Raw genomic sequence first — 21,182 nt, 5'->3', positions numbered from 1 at the left:
GTCAGAAGCAGGCAGTGCAGGGAGTGGCTGGGCTGAAATGGGGTCAGGGCACCCAGGCTGCTCCCCCCGCAGTGGCAGGCCGAAGGCCCACTGACCACCAGGCACTGAGAACCACAGGCAGCTTTGGCTGTTAGGGCTCTGCCCAGGGTCTGGCTGCCCTCCAGTGCCAGCACTGGAGCCACAGGGGACATCCTTAGTGGTAGCTGGGGTGGGCACCCGCTTAGTACCCGCACTCAGCCAGCCGCAGACGCAGAGCGGGGAGGAGCCTGCCCAGACAGGCCTGGCGCTTGGCCTACCCGACTGTTCCCTCTCTCCTGCAGCTGCCCCCGATCAGAGCACCTCCCCACCGCTCCTGGGAGCCTTCCTGATGGCAGGGAGCTGAGGAAAACCAGAACAGAAATCAGCCTTCTCAGGCAACATCAAAAGGCAAGACGGCTGGGTGGAGTTAGGATCAAGGGCAGGAGAGGTGCCAGGGAGACGAGCAGGCCTCAGAGGTCCGTTTTTAAGGACAGGGTAGAGGAAAAGGCACTGTCCTCAGAGAGCCAGGGGAAGGGCTGGGCACACAGCTGGAACCCTTGATCTTGGACCCAGGACCACACCCAGAAGAGTCTCAAGACCTGACACACTGGCCAGGGACACGCTTGATGCCATCATTTTTATTCACTTTCTGTTTTTGAAAATAAGAGTCAACATACGTTTTACATACATGAAAAATATACATACATATACACACATATATATATGTATATTTTCTCTTCTCTATGTATATTATAGTTACTGCAGGGGTCAGAAAACCATCCTCAACCACTCGGAGCCAATTTTCAATTCTGACGTTTAGTGGAGGGGGAAAAAAGTGTCTGTGATTGCCAAAAGCAGAATCTTTCTTTATTATTAAACAGCAGTACAGGAAAACCTAATGGTCTGTCAGACACAACTGAAACTTGAGAGGCCAGGGGGAGGGCAGCAGACACTAAGGAGAAACCCCAAAGAAACCCCAGATAGGAAGCACCGCGCTCACCCACGTACCCCATCTCTCAGCCCTGTCTCTGCTTCAGGAACACAGGGGACGCCAAGGACTATATCATAGGCAGTGACCGTCCTCAGGGGCAAGAGAGGGAGAGGGGTGAGTGGGTGTGTGCAACTGCTAGGGGAGCAAGAGTCTGGGCAGGGGCTCTGGAAGTTTCTGCCCAGTCTTGCCCATGTGGGTCAGTGCTCAGGAGGCTGTGGCCCAACTGGCACAACCACAGGGCCCCAGCCTGGGTGGATGCAGGAGGGAGGGTTGGGGTGTAGGCCCTGGGAGCCCTAGACCCGACAGAAGAGCTCCCCAGAGCCCACCAAGAGAACCTTCCACACACACCAGGGCAGCCTGGCACGAGAGTGGGCAACAGGGAAGACCTCTAACACTGACCCAAAAGAGACTGAAGGGCAGGGGGCTTCCTGGACCAAGAGCCCCGAGGAGGGAGCCACACACTCGCCCTTCAGGCACCAGCCAGGGAAAAGGAAGAGAAGAACCCTGGGTCAGCTGATCAGCTTCTGTGGCCCCTCTGGCTCTGTCTTCTTTGGTCCCCTCCTCACCTGACCCTGTCAGCAGCAACAGAAGAGGGGAGTCCCCGAGCTTTCACTCCAGGTGGAATGCTGCCCCACCCCGAGGACCTAGGTGGGCCCGGCGGTCAGGACCAGGGAGCTCCATGGGCAGCCTTGCTCGACCTCTCCGGGGAGGAGGTGCTGCCACTCCCGGGGGGCTCCTCGACGGGGCTGGCAGAAGGCTGGGACGGGCACTGGATGGGGCCTCAGTTCTTGAGGATGGTCTCATAGGCCTGGTACACATGTTGGGACACCTCTGGCGCTCGACATTTCAGGGACAGCTGCAGGGGGGGAAAGAGAGGTCAGGGGACGGAGCACTCAGTTCTCCAGGCTCCTCTCTGGGGCTGGGAAGGAACACAGGGAGGGAAGAGAGGGGGAGAACCAGATGGAAGAGTGCGGTGTGCACGTGTGGCCTGGGGGCAGCACAGCTGGGGCAGATGTGTGGTAAAGCGGAGTGGGTGGCTGCTGCGTGGACCAAATATACTTGCAGCCCACACACCTGCTGTCAGCCCAGCCACCACGGCCCTGCTGGCAGGCAGCGTGAATCATGAGCTGGAGGCTGTCAGGGAGTGCCCAGCCCCCACCCCGCAGAGCTGCTGGGGCCTTTCACAGCCTGTGGAGGGCTGGGGTCTCTGAGGAGGCAGGGGGCCGAGAGGGAGCAGGCCTCTGCTTAGAGAGACTGGGGGGCAGGCACCGGGGATTCTTCCAGGCTTCCTGCACAGGAAGTTTTGCCGCATCGTGAGCCTGGAGAGTAGGGAGAGGCAGAGGAGAAATGAGTGCCGCCACCATTTCTGCCAAAATCACTGCTTCTAAAGGGTGCGATTAGGAAAGGGAGGAGCAAATGGAGCTCCGGAAGCCAGCCATGGTGGGCCCGTGGGGTCCAATCTTCTCTGGAGGACTCTGTGCACACTGCATGTGTGGGGAAGTAGGGGTACCAGCTCCTCAATCGGGTTCACCTGGTTGGGAAGCTTTGGGGTGCCCTCTGCCTGCAGCCTGCATGCATGTCTGCCCCGCTCTGGGGAGCAGCAGGGTGAGGCAAGGCTAGGAGAGGCAGGGTGCACTGGAGCCAGGCCGGGATGTGAGCTGTGCAAGGTATGGCTGGGGAGAATGAGGGGAAAGAGGAAGAGAAAAGCAATCTGCTAACCTCCAAGTCCTGCACCACGGCACCGGCAGGGAGGGTGGGCATGCAGCAACCAAACATAGGGAGACGGAAATTACCATGACCGAAGCCAATGCCGCGGCCCCCGCCCAACCACAGTGCCAACACCGCCAGCGGGGCCCGGGAACAACGTCTGGAGGGCCACGCCTGCCAGACACTTTGGTTCCGGGGGAGAAGCAAAGCCTGGAGCTCTCTGGGGCCTGGAACAGCAGCACGGCCTCCACGACGACCATGTACTCCGTGGAAGCCATGTTCTGACTGGGGTCTGACACAAAGGCCAGGAAGGACGAGATGCTGGGAATCAGCATCCTCCCAGGCGGGCCCTCAGGCAGGAAAGAGTAGGAGGAGGGCCAGGGTACAGGCCCAGGAGTGCCATTTCCCAGTCAGGTGGGCCTCGGGCCAACTGTGCCACCTCACAGGGGCCAATGTTATAGAACCTTCTAGTCCAACTCACTGTTTGGTGACACAGTTTGGTGTCTGACTGGATAACCTGATGAGCAGAGTTCGGAGCTAGGGTCAGAATTCTGATGCTCATTCGTGCCAGGTTCCAAGGGGCCCCAGCCTAGCTGGGCTAGAGCGCACCCCATCAGAACTGACCCCTAGTCTGGGAAGGAGTGAGGGCAGGAAAGGCTGCCCGGAACATGGAGGCAGACACCCTGGGGCTGGCAGGGCAGGAGCGGGGACCCTCACCGTGAAGCTGGGGTTGCCTGGCTGGATACGCAGCTCTGCCAGCACCCAGATGCCGTTGGTCAGCTTCAGGGACTGGTAGAGCATGTCCTGGCCCTCCACGTTCCTCTTGGCGACAGTGAAGATGTTGCTGCTCTGTAGCCTGCTGCTCACAGCCTCTGAGAGCGAGAAGGGCCCCCAGTCAGCGGTGTGAGGGCCGGGGGCACGGATGCAGGGCAGTGTGCAATGGGCAGGAGGGTGGGGGAGGGTGCAAAGTCCTACCTGCATTGAGGGGGCAGTCTCTGATCTGGAACTGGGCTTCATTTTCATTGGGAATGTCCTTCCACGTGGCCAGGAACATCTGCCGGTCTAGAGGATGGGGGGGCAGGGTAGAAGATGGGACCCCGATAAACCTGTGGCCCTGCTCATTGACATCCAGCAGGAAGTGGGTCTGCCGGGGATGCCAACCTGAAGCTGAAGACAGGGACTGGCTCTGCCACCGCGCCTGCTGCTTCCCTGAACAAACCCTCAGCTCTGTGAAGGTGGCTGTCAGTGCGCTTCCAAAAGGCCCTGGGCTTCCCACCTCTGCACCTTAAATCTCCCCTTCCCAGCATCCACACATGCGCTCCTTCCTGGTCCCGAGCAGCCTGCTTGTTAATCACAGCCTGTGTCACAGGGCTTCTGCGGTGACTGAGAGATGATGTGGACAAAGTTGTCTGCACAGCTCTGAGCTGGCAGAGAGCCCTCCCGGGGTGGGGATGAGTCTTCTCGGGGGTTTCAGCCAGGGCACAGGAGACGGACATCAAGTGTGGCACGGTGTTGGCTCGCGGCCTCGAGAGCCGTGGGGATGGCCGAGGGGCAGAGCAGGAGAACCCAGGAGTGAAAGGTCCCGCGTGGCCCGCCCCCACCTCGGGACAGAGATGGCCAGGCAACACCCAGCAGGCCTTGAAGGAGGTGTGACCCTCGCCTTAGGCTCTGCAGAGAGGCCAGCGACTCACAGACTTCACTGTGGGGCAAACCCAATCGTTCTATTCCAGGGACTCCAGGGGGTACCATCAGGACTCACCCATCTTCCCATCCTCCACAAAGAGGATATGCAGTGGGTACAAAGTGCTGAAGTAGAAGACGTCAATGTTGTTCTTTACGGCCACCTAGGAACAAGGCCACCTAATTGGTCCCTGATGCCCAATACTACCTCTGAGGCCCCAGGAAAGGCCTATTCCCTGTGCTTCCCCCTGAGCAGGTTCCCTCACATCCCTTCCCTGGTAACCACATTCCCTCGGATTAGGCCTTCCCTGCCAGATCTTCAGCTAAGGGCACAACTCCATAGATACACCCCTTTGCCAACAAAGGCCAGACCCCCAGACCCCAGAACTCTCCACTGGGCTCCTTCCCTGCAGCGAGTGGGCAGGTGAGGATGGGGGTGCTTGGCCCTGACTGGAACACACCTGGAGGTTGTTCAGAGGCTCCATCTTCATGACCGAGCCCACCGTGTTGAGAGGCAGAGAGATTTCCACAGTCTGGTTGGGGCTGAGTGGTGCGTGGACCTGGAGGGGGGCGGCAGGGGCCAGGCCGAAGCTGGGGAAAGAGAAGCCCCCGCGGGAATGGCAGGGGGAACAGGTGCTGACGAGGGATGTATAGGCTCCTCAGGGTCCAGAGCTAGGGCAGCAGCTGGCAAGAGGCCTCTCTAGTCAGCTGGCCTCACCTCAGCTCTAGGCCCAGGACAGAAGAATAAGTTCCTGACCCCACCCTCAATGGCCATGTGGACAGGAGGAAGGAGCCCCAGGCCAGCTGCAGGCCTAAAGCCTATCTCTACTCCTCTGCTCCTCTGGCCTAGGCACTGGGTAGGCCTGGGTGAACATGGCCTTGCTCTGTCCTGCCCTTGAGGAGCTCCATCTGACACCAGGGGCCTGGACTATAAGCTGCTGGCAATCCCCATCTCCCAAGACAGATGTGACCACCCCAAGCAAGATGCCAGATTTCACTGTCTAGCTTAGAACTGGCCAGGGAGAGATTCAGAAAAGCCCTGCTTCTTGGTAAAGCAACACGTGGGTATATCAAGAGGATCCCCATGAGTGTGATACATGACCATGAACCAACAGCTCACTGTGCCCAACCTGGACATTTGATATTATACCAACTCCTACCCTCATAAAAACAGTGAGAAGTATATATTCTCTTATCCTCCAGGACACGGAGAATCAGGGAGGGGCAGGCCTGTGTTCAGACCCTATGTTCAGGGTGAGTAGCTGAGACCCAGAGCTTGAGCTGCCTGACCTGGCCTGTACTTGCCCACGATGGCAATCAGGCCTGCCCGGGACACAGTGGGAGGTGATGTGGGAGAACCATGGGCTCCTGTGGTGGCCCAGCGCTTCAGGCTTTCTTGGAAGCTCCCCCACTGATCCTGGGCAAGCCACCTATTTTGAGCTCAGGTGTCATTATCTACTGAAAGGGGGATAATGGCACGGACTTCCCTGGGCTCAAAGTAAGATAATATGTACTCCTAAAGCCCTCGGCACAGGGTCTGCTACCCAGGAGGTTGCCAGCACGCTGTACGTCTGTTACGAGCAAGCAATGGGACTACCCCTTAGAACCCCGAGTGCTTCTACGGCCTCTGGGGCCATCTGAGGGTGAGTAGCAGAGCTGATGGAGGGTCAGGACCCACTGGCTTGAGGGCTCTCCCTGAGGAAGCAGCCCCTTCAGTCAACTTCTTAGAGGCTCAGTTTGCTCATCACTAGAGCTGCTCAGGAAGAAGAATCATCAGGAGAGGCTGCTTGGGTCCCCTAGAGAGCCCTGGCCTAGTGGGCCTGGTCCGTGAAGACCCTCATGGTGCCAGAGAGGAAACCTTCCCCAGGAACCTCCAGCGCAGGGGACCCAGTGGGGGTGAAGAGCCCGGGGCAGCCACCACTCCGAGGCTCAGTCTGATTGTTTAATCCTGTGCCACAAGGGGCTGGGGCAGCAAGGTCCACCCCCGTCAGGCTTCTTTAGAGCTGGGCCCTGAGATGACAGCAACTCAGGCCTGGACAGGAGGCTACCTCCTGTTATGTGGGGTGTTTGCCAAAGGCAAGTTCCTAGTTTGGAGCTGGGGGTTTTGTCAGCAAAACACTCTTTGGGCAGTGGAGGAAGGCTAAAATAAGGGGAGACACTCTCCCCTATGCTTGGTATTGTGGGGTCCACGTAAAGAGGTCACTGGGAAGAAAAAAAATCGCTGCTTTAGAGGGCTTTGGCCTGAGATGCAGGAATATCCGTCTTCACCAGAAACGAGGCACCAGACCCCTCAGAACTCTCAGCCGCTGCCTACAGTCACCAGCACGGGCTCTCGACAGACCGGCCTCAGGGAGCTTACCTGTTGCGGTTAAACTGGATGGCAAAGTCGGTCATGACCTGCAGAGCCTTGTTGGTCAGCTGCAGGTCCATGGAGATGGAGCCCACCTGGCGGGTGAAGGTACCTGAGATCTCCAACCCTTTGGCCTTCATGGCCGGGAGCCACACCTGCAGGGAAGACAGCGGGGACGAGGCTCATGTTTGCCACTGCGCTAAAACTTAATAGCCCACTGGAGGGTCCGCCCCCTCTTCTCCTTCCCCCTCTCCCCCGCTCTCTCCGATCAACCACACCTGCCTTTACCACTAGGAGGTGACCATGTGGATCTTGGGACGAGAGGAACAATCCGGCATGGGCCATGGAGGGCACCACCTCAGTGTGGCTGTGTATCAGAGCAGCCTGGGGTAGGGAGGTGTTTTGTGTGCCCAAGGGCTGACCAGTCTCCAGAGGTCCAAGAAGGAACACTCAGTCAGTAGCACTGAGGAAGGTAATGAGACACGTGGGTCCTGCCAGCCTCCTGAAGAGCCAAGTAGAATCAAGAGCCCAAGGGCATCTGGGGCCTCAGCCAGAGCCTGAGGCCTCCCTGGCTGTCACAGTCTGTTCTTCCTAGCAGAAGGCAGGGCTGGCCTTTTTTTTTTTTTTTTTTAAGTTTATTTATTTTAAGAGAAAGAGAGAGAGAGAGAGGTGTGCATATGCACACAAGCAGAGGAGGGGGAGAGGGAGAGAGAGAGAATCCCAAGCATGCTCCGTGCTGTCAGTGCAGAGCCCAACGTAGGGCTCAATCTCATGAACCGTGAGATCATGACCTGAGCTGAAATCCAGAGTCAGACACTCAACTGACTGAGCCACCCAGGCGCCGCAGGACTGGCCTTTTAATTGTAGAAACTGGCCTGACCAAGGACAGCACCTAAGACGGCCTCTTGCCTGGTAGGCCTCTGCTGCCTGGCTGCACGGGAGCCTCAGCTCAAGAGCCACTGCCTCTCACCTAGGTTCCTTCCCTACATTCCCACCACCAAGACATTTTAACGGACAAATGTGAGTCTGTGTGTCTGTCGCCCCTGCACCCAGCCAGCTCTTTGAGGGGAAGGGCTCTGCTTTCTGTCTTTACATCCTTGGCCTAGAGCTTGCTGTGGCACCGGCATTCACACAGCGCTTGCAAAGTGAGACAGCTTGAATTAAAACCCCAACCACGCAGGACATCCACAAGTGTCACCCATGGCTGTGAAAATGCCTTTCAGGACGTTTTTGTCTCAGATGCCTCACAGGCCCCCCGAGGTCAAAAGACCCAGGCCCCCTTGAGAGCTTCCCCAAGGTGCCCTGCATGGGCAAATGTCTCACCACCTCTCAAGGTGCCAATTCCAGGAACTTCAGAGACGTCTGGGTCCCCACCCTCAGCCGATCCCAACCCCTACAACACTGTCACACGGCCCAGGTCCTATCACCCCCACCTCCTCCATCTGCCGCCAGGGCCTCTACTTCTCTCTGCAGGCACTCCTGCATCTGAGCCAGCCAGAGTCCACTGGGTAAGGCGGCAGCCCACGTGGCTGACCCAGTCCCTCTCTCCCCGCCCTTCACAGCAGCCAAGTCATCTTTTATTTATTTTTATTCATTCATTCATTCATTCATTCACTCATTCATTCATTCATTCAGAGAGCGTAAGAGCAAGCAGGGCAAAGGGAGACAGAGAGAATCCGAAGCAGGTTCCAAGCTCTGTGTGGAGCCAAACACAGGGCTCTATCCCATGACCCTGGGACCATGATCTGAGTCGAAATCAAGAGTCAGACACTCAACCAGCTGAGCTACCCAGGTACCCCTAAAGTCATCTTTTAAAATGCGAATCTGGGGGCACCTGGCTGGCTCAGTCAGAGGAGCATGCAACTCGATCTCGGGGTTGTGAGTGTGAGCCCCATGTGTGGTGTAGAGATTACCTAAATAAATAAAACTTTTAAAAAATGCAAATTTGACCATGGTATCCTTAAAAGCCCTCCCAGTCCTGCAATGGCTTCCACTCCCCATGGCTTCCATGGCCTGGTATCCCCTCTGCCAGGCTTGGATTGCACCTGCTCCTCTGCCCTCCCCCACCACATTGTTCCCTATTTGGAAAGTGCTTCTGCAGGCACTCCCACCCCCACCCCACGTGCTAACCTGATCATCCTTTGTTTCCCTGGGACAAATGTGTGAGGGCAGAATTTCAGGGCTTTAGCCTCAGCTGAGATCCAGCAAGCAGAGAGCTCAGAGAATGCCCCCACAGTGGCTTCCCTGGGCCCTGCACCACCCCCCACCAGCAGGCCCCCTTTCGCAGTTCTTGCAGAAGTGCCTGTCACTGGGACTTACTGCTGAGGGTGGGGACCTTGTCTCTCTTGGTCACTGTGGGTTCATGGAGTCTAGCCCACCACAGAACTAATCTTCAGCATTTCCTGAAGGACCCAAGGAAATATCACCACCCACCGGTCCAAATGCTTGAGGAACTCCAAGTTCTTGTGCAGAGAAAGCCTTATTCCCTTGACCAGGAATTTTGGCAAATAGATTTACCCCCACATGCATGGGGGGGAATGCACGTGGGACAAACCATTCTAGGTAGTCACAGTGCTGTTAGGAAAATGTAGATGACACACCTACTACTTCTGAAGGCAGAACACACCCATACCCCAGAAACTCCTGTGTCTCAGATAAAGGGGAAAGTCCTGCCTGTGCTGCAAGGACTCCTCTTGCAGGCAGCCTGCGCTGAATTCCTCTGACCGGGTGATCCTCTAACCTCCCACTTCTAGCACTCACTGTTGGCACACCCAAGAAAAAGCAATGACAGCATCCAGTAAAATGAACACACAAGCAGAAGGCCAGCTCCAGACTTAATATTCCTGGCGGGTCTGCAGTCCTGGCAAGGCCTGGCACCCACAGGATTGCAGGAGTCATCGTTGCTCTGGGTTTTTAACATGTATGCGTCGGCCTCATGCAGTGAGGTAACCAATCTGGGGAGCAATTAGTGATTCTGCCAACCTATGACACTGAGGCAGGCACACAGGATGTTGGCAAACACTTCGGGGCATGATCACGCAGGGATAAGGAACAGAGGCTTTGGTGCCCCCACCTTGCATCAGTTTCAGACTCTCACTTACCGGTTGTGTGACCTTAGGCAAAACACCCAGATTTCTCAACCTCAGAACAGGAATCACAGCACCGTAAGGCTTCTGGCAAGATTTAGGGGTGTGGGGGCTGTGCCATGTTCCTGCAGTCCATGGCACAGAAGTGTGCAGCTGTTGGCACTTCCTGTCTAGACTTCCTGTCTGCCGTGGGCTCCGTGGGCCCACATCCTGCTATCACCACCTCAGGTACAGCCAGCACACCTGGTGAGGCCAGGGCAGGTGCTGGCTCATGTCCCCCCAGTCACAGCAGAGATATCCCCTTGGCCCTGGAGCTCAGCGGCGTCCTGCTCTGGGATGGGAACCTTGGAAGAGAGAGAGGGGCTCCGGCTGGGAACGAAGTGGCAGACACAGTGTCCGACCAGAGTCTGGCCATGTCGGTCCCCTCTGGCAGCTTCCTTGATGCTGGGGGCCTGGCCCGCACTGCGCTCTCCTCAGTGCCAGGCCCACATGATCTTGTCTCCCAAACTCAGCTCTTCTTCCTTCCCCTCGCCCCCATCTCTGCAGATGGCACCTCCCCCACCCCACCACTTGAGCCAGCATCCTCTCCTCCCCACCAACCCCCACATTCTGCCAGTCCCACCGCCCGAGCTCTCCAGTGCAGCCTTTTGCCTCCACCCTCAAAGGTGCCCACCTTGTCCGGGCCACCATCAGCATACAACTCCTACCAGTCTCCTCACTGGGCACCTGCTTCTGTTCTAACCCTTCCAACCTGCCTCCCGCCCCACACACAGTGGAGCCAAAGCAATCTCTCTCAAGTGCAAATCTGTTTCATCTCTGCTTAGAACCTTCTAAGAGCTCCACCGCTAGGACTGAGAGAAACCCTCACAGCCTGGCGCTGCTGACCTTGCTGCTTTCTTCCCTCCCGAATCTCTAGTGTAGCCAGGAGTCTTGGGGGAGCACCGCCCTTAGGTAGCATGGGGCATCTTCAGGTGGCACAATGGTGGGGAGGCACCACGTTTAGTGGGCTGGGGTCAGGGATGCTAGACATGCTGCTGGGAGGACAAGAGTCCCCTCGACGAGCAATTGTCCTCCATCCCTCAAGTATGTTTTGCACGGTTTCAACATACCCCCAGATTGCTGGGATTCTAACTGTGGTGAAAATCAAAGAAAGCCTGTTCCTCGTGTTGTTTTACTGAACCTTTAGTGGGAGTCAGTCACCACTTCAGAAACTGAGGGCACCGCTGGCCACAAGGCTTACAACACCCGAACTACAAACAGCTGACAACTTCATCAGATCTTCTGGGGTGGGTGGGCCCAAACATTTATGACACTGAAATACATAATTTGATACTCTTCCTTGGATGTCTCCTTTATGAAGTGACAGCATCTTACTAACTCTGAAATGATACACATAAGTAGGCTGCACAGTCCACGCATCTCCTTTAAACACAGGAAATAAAGGATACACCAGGCACTGTCTATCGTTGATAAGGGGTGTTGGGTGGGGCAGTGCTGAGAACTGCTGCTCCGACGAGCCAGGACTTCTGCCAGCTCTCTCTCCCTCACCTCCAGGCCCCTCCACAGGCCATTACCTCCACTCAGAGCTGTCTCTCCACTTGTGTGTCCGGCCAATTCAGACTTGATCTACAGGCCAGAGCTCCAGTGACCCCACTCTGGGAGGTCTTCCTAGGCCCCCAGGCCCCACCTAGCATCTCTTCCCTCTGCTCCCACAGCCCCTAGCTGCCCTCAGCATCGTGTTGGCAAACTATTGCTCCTTGGGCCCATCCTTGTTGGCCTGAGCCGATTCCATGAACGGGCCATCTAAGGAACCCACACATCAGCCAGTGTCTTAATTTTCTGCTCCTGCCGTGGAAGGAGGCACAGTACTTACCGCTTTGGGGGCCACGTACGACCCTGACAGTGTGCCCACACCACTGGTCAGGTCAAAGAGGTCACTCAAGCCACTGCCCATGGATGCTCCTAGGTTGGCTGGGACTGTTGTTGCTGGGGGTGCCACAAAGTTGGGGCCCCCAATCTGGAAAGAAAGGGAAAGGGGTCAGAGGTGGGCATCAGAGGTGGGGGGACATTAGGGGCCCAGGCATGAGTGGAGCCACCTGGTACTTTAGAAAATGGGACGGGGTGGGAAGGGCTGTAGGGCTGTTGTCACAGCAATTCTTTCAGAGACAAGACAGGGTGAGGTGGGTGGAGAAGAGAGGCTGTGCCCTCCCATGACTGCAAGCCTCCAACCTTAGGGGTGACCTCTGGGAAAGGGCTGGGACGCTTGTAAACTAACACGCAGCCCACAGATAAAAGGAGCGCCGAGACCACTGCTGTGAGGCTGTGCTCAGCAGACAGGAGCACACTCTCTAGGACGTCACAGAGGGCCCGTGGGAACTGAGAGCGTGGGTGATCCTTGGGATGACAAGGCAAGTTTGTCTTAGGGTAGTGAGGATGGGACACTGGATACAAGGCCGTGGCTCAGCAGGAGGAGGGACGGCTTTGACATCAACCACCCCTTGGGACGCTGGGCCAGCACTCAGGAAGAGCAGGGACAAAGGCTTGGGGGCACAAGGGTTGAACCGTACCCCTTCAGGCTCATCCCCCATCTCCAAGCGGAAGCAGGCAGGGTGAAGAGAACAGGCAGCCACATGCAGAGAGAAAAGCCAGCAGAGAAGACAGAGACAGACAAGAGAGAGAGGGAAAGAGGGAAAAGATTAGTCACCGCTGCTTCACTGAGATGAGTCTGTGGCAAGACAGTAAGACATCTGTGCCAGGCGTAAGAGGGGGGCCCATCTCTGTGAAGGGCACTACTGCCTGAGCTTCACCCCCACTCAGTTCCTGTGCCATGACCTTTCCTCCCCTTTCCAGTGCGATGCCTTGGGGACCTGAGCCACACATGGCCAAATGACAGGGATTCTGCCACCCCTTCTACCTGGCTCTACCAGCTGCCCGGAGAAGTCCCAGGGAGATACCTAGTCCAGTCTTACCACCCCCTTTCTACAGGGGAGGAAGGTTGTCTCTGATTGCTCCTGGGCCTCCCAGGCCTGCTGGGCTGCTACCCTGAAGTGGAGCAGGGTGTGGGGCTAAGTGGACCCTGGTCTGGCTCCTCTCCAGCTTTACCGGCCCCAGGTCTCTTGGGGCTCAGTAGCTCAGCAAGGGGCTAAGGCCCGTGTAAGCCCCATACTGTGCACTCTTGGAGGGAAGATCAGCTGAACTCTTTAAGCCTCGGTTTTCCTCCCCTGTAAGTAGGGAGCTACACCATCGCCTCTGCAGACAGGGGTGCCTGAGGCCCCTGGTTCGTGAATGGCACAGACAGGGCCTTCAACGACTGCTCATCTGAAGATCATTATCAGTGTCATCCAGAAGGGGCCCCAGGACATACCAGGCTGTCAAGGCCTCCACCAAGAAGATCCACAGCTCCCATCTGCACCGAGGAGGTGGCCAGGGGTGGACCGCTCACTGGGGGGCCAAGGTCCAGGTTGAGGAGGTCGCCTAGCAGGTCTCCCTGGGTGGGGATGACATCCGGCTGCTCACCAGAGGGTGCTCCGGCAGGGGCCGTCTCGGGGCTCTCTGTGCTCTCGCTCCTGTGAGGACACAGGAGAGAGAGGTTCAGTGGGGTGGGCGTTGGGCTGTCTCAGGGAAGTCAGAGTCCCAGGCTCCGGGATCCTCCCCTTGGACGGGCACCCGTCTCCTCACAGTCCCAGAAGCGCTGTCTACGTGCCCCCTCCTCTTCCCCCTTCCCACGCTCGATCCAGCTTTTTGGCTCTCCAAGAGATCCAGCTTCCTGGGGGTGAGCAAAGGGAGGGGCCCTCTGTACTTCCACCACTCAGCGCACTTTAAAGACTGGATGCTGGCCCTGGAAGCCTGGGCACCCAGGCCAAACCAACCACCAGGGGGTGGCAGAGGAGGGTGAGAAGAACAGGGCTCTGGAATTAGAATTGGGTCTGAGCCTAGCTGTGCTGGCTGTGGGATGCTGCACAGGCCCTCAAGCTCTCCGTGCCTATTGTCCTCGTCTGTTAAATGGGGTTACGTCTTAGAGCTACTGTAACGGTCAAATGAGGTAACTTAGTCCACACCTGGTATGGACTTTTTTTCATTAAAAAGTCACTAGGATTAGAATTTTCCTCAGACTCAGGTCTTGCCAGGGGGTTACTACATCAAGCCCGAGTGCCTGTGCTAATGACTCTGAAAACCAGGTAAGGAGGCTCAGCCTGGAGCCTGGCCCACATCACTCACGAGGCGGTGCGAGGTGGCAGGCTCTTGTGCACAACGCCCCGGCCCCCCTCCACAAAGGCGCTGGGAGGCTTGTGGTAGACGGAGGCCAGTGTGCCAATGTAGCAGATGAGCTCATCCAGCAGTGTGGGCTCAATGAGGTCCGTCTCTTCGGAGATGAGTGGCTTCTCAGCCAAAACCACTTCCTTGGCAGCCACCGGGTCCGTGGAAAGCAGACGCCAGTAGATGTAGCCACGGTCCCGCAAGTCCGGGTTATCAGAGTCCTGGGATGGGGGTGAGGGGGGTGATGAGAAACCTATTAAACTCAGAGCAGAGCTACCAGCTGAGGGAAAGGGGAGAAACCCTCCCCAAAGCCCATGATCCAGACATGGTCACAGTGCTGGCTGCCGACAGTGATCCTGAGCAGTCCCATGAACCTGTCCCTAAACATGGACTGGCCCCTTGGTGTCCTACTCTAGTCCAGGATTAAATATGCCATTCCCACTCCTGTCCCCACTCTCCACCCTCCCCTTCAAAATCTTCCCTCCCCGTCCTCCTACAAACCATCTGGCTCTCCTGGACCTCCCTCTCCTCTTTAGTTTACAGTCTGGCTCAACTTTACTACCTGACCCCACTCCATCTTGATTTCTTTGTGACTGAGCTCCCTGCATAGGGATCCTGGATTACTCTGGGGCCAAACCCCCCAGTGGTACCAGTCTTAGGGGCAGGACCTTGGCTCGAAGGTCTGGCTCCTGGGACCGGAGCACCCCCTGCAGAGTGAGACCTGCACTGGGCGCAGCAGGGAGGCTGAGGCACGGACCTGAGTGGCCAAGCTGAGGACCTGCTGCACCAGCTCCTGGGTCTCTGTTGGCTTCTTCAGAAAGAGTTTCACAATGGCTGTCAGTAGCTGCAGCTGGACCTGCAGGAAGACAGAGAGGTAACAAGGAGGAAGTAGCAAGGGCTTCATGTGGGGGACAGAAGGAAACCAAATCAGGCCCTCAAAGAGAGAAAAGGGTATTTTTCAAAGGTCCCGAAAGCCAAGAGCAGCTACCCCAAGTTTGGAGGTGGCCACAGAAAACGGACTAAGGCCAGGGGGCTGCTGGTAGCGCCAAGTAGCCTAAACCTTGGTGTTACCACCCAGGCAGGAGAGGGCCACTACTATTTGGACATTCCACCCCAGGGTCCCAGCAGCCTGTCAGGGCTCTCCGCCTCCAGTGCCTTAAAAGAGCTCGCAGCTTAAAAGGGCACCGTGTGTAGCTGGTGTACTTCTTAAAGGGGCCACCTGTCAATAAGCAGAAACGGTGCCAGGGAGGCCCTGGGGACAGGGCCAGCAGGGCCCACAGAGCCAGCCCGTCACTGAGGAGCTGGGCTTCCACCAGAAGGTGGGAACAACTCTTGCCCAGCCCTCTCTTGGCACCCCTTTCTTACCGAGCTGCTGCCTTCACCTGATCATGCCCCCCGCTGCCCTTACCCTGGCCACTATCTTCTTACCCCTCGGAGCTCATGCTGACCCCAGCACCCCCAGGCTTCTGCAGCTGCCTGCACCCCCTCATGGGCATTGCCCCACAGTATTAGAAATGTTGTCCAGCCACCAGGCTGTCTGTGCTGTGGAGACAGCCCTTTGAGGGCAGAGATCATGTCTGTCACATGGTATTCCTGGTCACTATTCTATCTAGTGCCCAGTGCACAGGAAGCATTTGAGAAAAACCTGCTAACTCAAAAAACATCTCTGAAAGAACAATTCTCTGCACATAGTCCTTCCTTAGCCACATCTCCTTTTTGCCAGTCACGAGACAAGAGGACAGCCTGAGGTTCCCAAGCCAGGGCGGTGCCAGGGGCAGACCTGTGGCAGGAGGGCGGCAACAGGGCTGACAGCACCTCCCGGGTCAGGCCGGCAGGAGGGCACTCATAGAAATCCTGGTACACAGGGCAGGCTGACAGCAGGAGGCAGGATAGAGGGGATATAGTCCATTTCTGGAATCAAGCAATCCAGAGTTCTTGCGATTTGGTTACACATGGGCCAACAGCAGAGGGGCAGTGGGCTGGCTGTTGCCCAGGTAGGAGGCAGCCCAACGAACTGGCTTCCAGGACTTGGCTACAGTCCCTGGCCAGGTAGTCTAGGGGAAACCATTTATCCTCAGTTGGTGGGGAGAGGGGTGTTTTGCTTCAAGGGGTTCTATGAGCTCTGAAAATGGCAATTTATGACAGTGGACTTTGAAGTTAGAGTTACATCACACCTCATTTGAACGTGACTCTGGACAAGTCATGTAACTTCTGAGTCTGCTTCCTTATTAATAATGTGGATTTAAATACCTCACAGGGTTAATGGAAGAGTCAATGAGACAAGAAATGTAAAGAACCAGGGTGCCTGGGCAGCTCAGTCGCTTAAGCATCCGACTCTTGATTTCAGCTCAGGTCATGATCCCACAGTACATGAGACCGGCCCTCGTATCGGGCTCAGTGCTGACAGTGCAGAGCCTGTTTGGGATTCTCTCTCTCCCCCTCTCTCTGCCTCTCCTCCCCAGCTCATACTGTCTCTCTCTCTCTCTCAAAATAAACAAACAAACATGAAAGAAAGAAAGAAAGAAAAAAAAGAAAGAAAGAAAGAAAGAAAGAAGAAAGAAAGAAAGAGAGAGAGAGAGAGAGAGAAAAAGGAAGGAAGGAAGGAAGGAAGGAAGGAAGGAAGGAGGGAAGGAATGTAAAGAACCTATCATGGATTCTCTCAATATACAATAGCTCTCACTGTGGTCATCAGTATCACTACAGCCAGCATGCAGGGATTTTTTTCTTTTAATTTTTAATGTTTATTTATTTTTGGGAGAGAGAGAGAGAGAGAGAGAGAGAGAGAGAGAGGGAGAGAAAGAAAGACAGAGTATAAGTGGGAGAGGGGCAGAGAGAGGGAGACACAGAATCTGAAGCGGGGTCTAGGCTCCGAGCTGTCAGCACAGGGCCCGATGGGGATTCAAACTCATGAACCACGAGATCATGACCCGAGCCGAAGGTGGATGCTTAACCGACTGAGCCACCCAGATGCCCCAGCACACAGGGATTCTTTACCAAGTTCTCAACCCAGGTCAGCTGGCTGCCTGGAATCATTCATCACCCAATCACTCATTGGGTTGGCTACACTGCCTGGGAACTCTGACCACTAGCCCAACTCCTCCCACCCCTCACCAACACACAACACCCTCGTGTTAGCATGCATGTTCACGGCAACCCTCCTGCAATGATGCCCCCGCCCCTGCCATCCAGACAGGGGCGAGGCACAGGCTGGACTGACATACCACCTCAGCCAAGACTTTCTGAGCTCCAGGTCCATGGGTGGAGAGGCCTAGGAGCCCAGGAGAAGGGAGCTCAAAGAGATAATCTAAAGTAAGTTTCCAAGCTGCAAAGCACTGAACAAGTATTCTTACGAAAGCTTTCAATGGTGCTGTGAACCCAGAAGGCAAAGGGAGCTGGCCACTTAATTAAAACCACCATCACCATCACCCAGCTACTGTTTGCTGAGCACTGGAGAGGCCAGTTTACACACGTCATCCAATAAGCTTTGCAGCAACCCCGTGCTGGAGACAAAGAAACAGGCTTGGCAAGTTTAACTTGCTCCAGGTCACCCGACGGGGGAGGAGACTGGATTTCCTCAAGCCAGGCTCCTGCTCGGCTTTCCCTTGTCCGACTTCTCTCATCCTGGGCTCTTCAGCAGGCTTTGCCAAGGGGGAAGCGGCTACAAAAGATTTACTCTACTATATGGGCAGAAACACCCCCCAGAGGGCATTCTCTGCAGTAATCCCAGGCAGGACTCAGGGGCACAAGCAATCCCAAACGACGCTCTGCTTCTCTTAGAGACAAGCGAATGAGGGGGTGGGTGTGAAAGTGAAAGCAAGCCCGGGGCAGGCTGGCAGCCGACTTGGCAGGTGGCAGTGGGAGTGGGTGATGGTAGGAGTTAGTACTATTATTTCATGATGGACATCTGTTGTTTTTGCCCACCCAGCATCTAGTCTGTCTTCTGGCACCAAAAATGCTTGCTTTCCTTCAGAAAATCACTCTCTTCTCTTGCCCTGTCCGATCCACAGAGACTAGGACAAGCGTCTGACAGACATAGTCACTTGGATTCATGGCGACTGGCTTAGGAGAATGTAAACGGGCCTGGACTGTTGCTGGAACTACCGAGGGGAAGGGAGTTAGGGGAGTTGCTAAGCTGTAAGGACACAGCCTGGAACAACTGACCTCACGCAGGCTCCACCTGTGGGAGCCTTCCTAAGGGAGAAGCCACCCCAAGGAGACAGAGACAGTCCTGATGCCACCATCTGGGCACCCTCACCCAAGCATGCTGGAAGAGAGCACACTCCCAGAACTTATCAGCTACAGGAACCAGTAGGTGCCCTCTTTGTTGCCTGAACCAATTTTCAACCAATTCTGACCAACACCAATACTACCATTCGTGAGTGCTTATCATGGGCTGGGCACATGTTAGGGACATTACACAAAGCATCCCATTTAACTTTCAGAGCAACAGGATGAGGAAAAGTCTTACAACACTCATCTTACAAATGAGGAAACTGAGGCTCAGAGAAGCAGAAAATTAGTGGAAAGCCACCAAGCCAGGAAAGGGCAGAAGAGGGGTTTGGACTCTGGGGTCTCCTATCCCAAGGCTCATGCTCTGACCCAACAGGTTACACTCCCTAGCTGGAGAGCAAAGATTTCTGTGCTTACAAACACGTTTTAGAAGCCCCCTTGCGTGAGCAGACAGTGCCTGGTTCACAGAAAATGGAATACAATATGAAAAGATGTTCAACCTCACTCAGAACAGAAATGCAAACAAAACCAACCAAGGTACACTTTGTTGTTTATCAGATTGGCAAAAATTGTTTGAGGATGTACTAGGTTGGCAAGGAGGTAAGGTGAATGCCACCTCTGAGATCGGAATGTAAACCCTCTACACTGAGGGAAATGTGGAACAACTACTCCCATCATCAACGCACGGGCCCATTTACTAGAAAGAATTTATCTAAGGGGGTGCCTGGGTGGCTCAGTCAGTTAAGCATCCAATCTCACAGCTCGTGGGTTCGAGGCCTGCGTTGGACCCTGTGCTGACAGCTCAGAGCCTGGATCATGCTTCGGATTCTATGTCTCCCTCTCTCTCTCTGCCCTTCTGTTGCTCACACACACACTCTCTCTCAAAAATAAGCAGACGTTAAAAAAAAGAAAAAAAAAAGAATTTATCTAAGGATTATCCCCCAGCTAGACTTGCAGATGTGCCCTACCCAGGTTATTCACAGCAGTATTGATTACAAGAGTAGAAGACTGACACCTTCGTATCTATCAGGGGAGGCTGGTTAAATAAACATGGCACTATGCAGCTGCAGAGTCCCGTAAATTAGTAACAGCAGGGCCTTCAGATGTATTTTTAAGGGAAAAAGTCAAGGTGTTATACAATTTGACAGGGTATAGTGTGCTATCAGTAGCATTTATTTATTTACTTTGATTATTTTTAATGTTTTATTTTTTTGAGAGACAGAGAGAGAGAGACAGAACATGAGTGGGGGAGGGAAAGAGAGAGAGGGAGACACAGAATCCAAAGCAGTCTCCAGGCCCTGAGCTGTCAGCATAGAGCCTGACCCAGGGCTCAAACTCACAAACAGTGAGATCATGACCTGAGCTGAAGTCGGATGCTTAACCAACTGAGCCACATAGGTGTCCCTTATTTATTTATTTATTTTTAAAGATTATATATTTATTTTGAGAAAGAGAGAGAGAGGGAAAGAGCACGTGGGAGGAGCAGAGAGAGAAAGAGAGAGAATCCCAAGCAGGGACCGATGTGGGGCTCGAACCCACAAACTGTGAGATCATGACCTGAGCCAAAACCAAGTCAGATACTTAACTGACTGAGCCACCCAGGCGTCCCCAGTAGTGTTTATTTTTAAGTAATTTCTACACCCAACATTGGGCTCGAACTCACAACTCCAAGATCAAGAGTCGCATGTTCTACCAATAGAGCTGGTCAGGCACCCCATGATAGTGTCTAAAAATAAATGAGAGGCAACATATACATGGTTGTGCCTTAGTATTTATACACAGAGTCCATATTTCGAATTTGCCTATTTTCTAAAATGTACTTATAACCCCAAAATCAATGTCTGGGGGCTTTCGTGATCTTGCACAGCAAAGTGCAGGGCAGTGAAAAGTTCAAGTTGCCTGAGGTGTTACATACTCGCAGCTGAGGTCCAAGAAGGTGATGCTCTGCCTTGTTGTTTCAGCTCTCCTACCATAAATAAGTGGCCTTTTCACAATCTATTTAGTACCATATCTTTCACATTTTGTTTTTTTGTTGGTACTTTCACTGTTTCAAAATGGTCTCCAAGGGGCGCCTGGGTGGCTCAGTCGGTTGAGCATCCGACTTTGGCTCAGGTCACAATCTCATGGTCCGTGAGTTCGAGCCCCGCATTGGGCTCTGGGCTGATGGCTCAGAGCCTGGAGCCTGCTTCCGATTCTGTGTCTCCCTCTCTCTCTGCCCCTCCCCCGTTCATGCTCTGTTTCTCTCTGTCTCAAAAATAAATAAATGTTAAAAAAAAAAATTAAAACAAACAAACAAAAAAACCCAAAATGGTTCCCAAGTGTAATGCTGAAGTGCTCCTGTCTAGTGTTCCCAAGTGCAAGGAGGCTGTGATGTGCCTTATGGAGAAAATATATATGTTACTTAAGCTTCATGCAGGTGTGAGTTATAGTACTGGTGGTCATAAGTTCAATGTGAATGAATCAATAATACATATTAAAATGTCCCTAAACAGAAACACAAAAAACAAGATTACTGTATTGACTGACGAAACTATTTTAATTAGAGGCTTGTAAGAACTCAGCTCTATACTTCTCTTAGAAACAATGGGTTCAGCACTCGTTAATTCAGTGTTTGCAGTAACTTTATAGAATGTAAGTACCATGAAGAGTAAGAACCAACTATGTCTGTATATGTTTGCTTGTATGTAGAGGTGTGTATTCCTATCTCTGGAAGTATCCTCAAGAAACCAATAAATGACACCAATGACTTCTGTGAGGAGAACTGGGTTGTTGGGGTGCCTGGGTGGCTCAGTTAAGTGTCTGACTTTGGCTCAGGTCGTGATCTCGGTCTGTGGGTTCCAGCCCCACGTCAGGCTGTGTGCCA

The 21,182-nt window shown here is 54.6% G+C and overlaps 1 protein-coding gene and 1 non-coding gene across 12 annotated transcripts in view; both read right to left on the bottom strand.

The window, feature by feature from the left end:
- Nucleotides 1-863: 863 nt before the first annotated feature.
- Nucleotides 864-21,182, bottom strand: part of AP1B1 (adaptor related protein complex 1 subunit beta 1) — an 86,204-nt gene continuing 65,885 nt past the window's right edge. For 5 of the 11 annotated variants that reach the window (XM_043557993.1, XM_043557995.1, XM_043557992.1 and 2 more), the window contains 12 exons: nucleotides 14,847-14,945; nucleotides 14,051-14,310; nucleotides 13,197-13,398; nucleotides 12,400-12,420; nucleotides 11,706-11,849; nucleotides 6,756-6,901; nucleotides 4,858-4,987; nucleotides 4,476-4,560; nucleotides 3,692-3,778; nucleotides 3,434-3,588; nucleotides 2,729-2,737; nucleotides 864-1,865 (listed from right to left, as the gene is read on the bottom strand). In XM_043557993.1, the coding sequence (XP_043413928.1) occupies nucleotides 1,791-1,865; nucleotides 2,729-2,737; nucleotides 3,434-3,588; nucleotides 3,692-3,778; nucleotides 4,476-4,560; nucleotides 4,858-4,987; nucleotides 6,756-6,901; nucleotides 11,706-11,849; nucleotides 12,400-12,420; nucleotides 13,197-13,398; nucleotides 14,051-14,310; nucleotides 14,847-14,945 (1,413 nt within the window). In that variant the 3' untranslated portion in view covers nucleotides 864-1,790. The remainder of the gene's footprint in view (nucleotides 1,866-2,728; nucleotides 2,738-3,433; nucleotides 3,589-3,691; nucleotides 3,779-4,475; nucleotides 4,561-4,857; nucleotides 4,988-6,755; nucleotides 6,902-11,705; nucleotides 11,850-12,399; nucleotides 12,421-13,196; nucleotides 13,399-14,050; nucleotides 14,311-14,846; nucleotides 14,946-21,182) is intronic. The other 6 variants (XM_043558001.1, XM_043558000.1, XM_043558002.1 and 3 more) reach the window with 3 other exon arrangements.
- On the bottom strand, nucleotides 6,094-6,190 carry LOC122471086. The gene has a single exon (XR_006294103.1). It is a non-coding gene; the product is annotated as a small nucleolar RNA SNORD125 (small nucleolar RNA).

The sequence above is a fragment of the Prionailurus bengalensis genome, chromosome D3 (assembly GCF_016509475.1).
Source record: "Prionailurus bengalensis isolate Pbe53 chromosome D3, Fcat_Pben_1.1_paternal_pri, whole genome shotgun sequence".
Lineage (NCBI taxonomy): Eukaryota > Metazoa > Chordata > Mammalia > Carnivora > Felidae > Prionailurus > Prionailurus bengalensis.
Note: the sequence above shows the minus strand (reverse complement) of the source record. Positions and strands in the feature narration are given on the sequence as shown.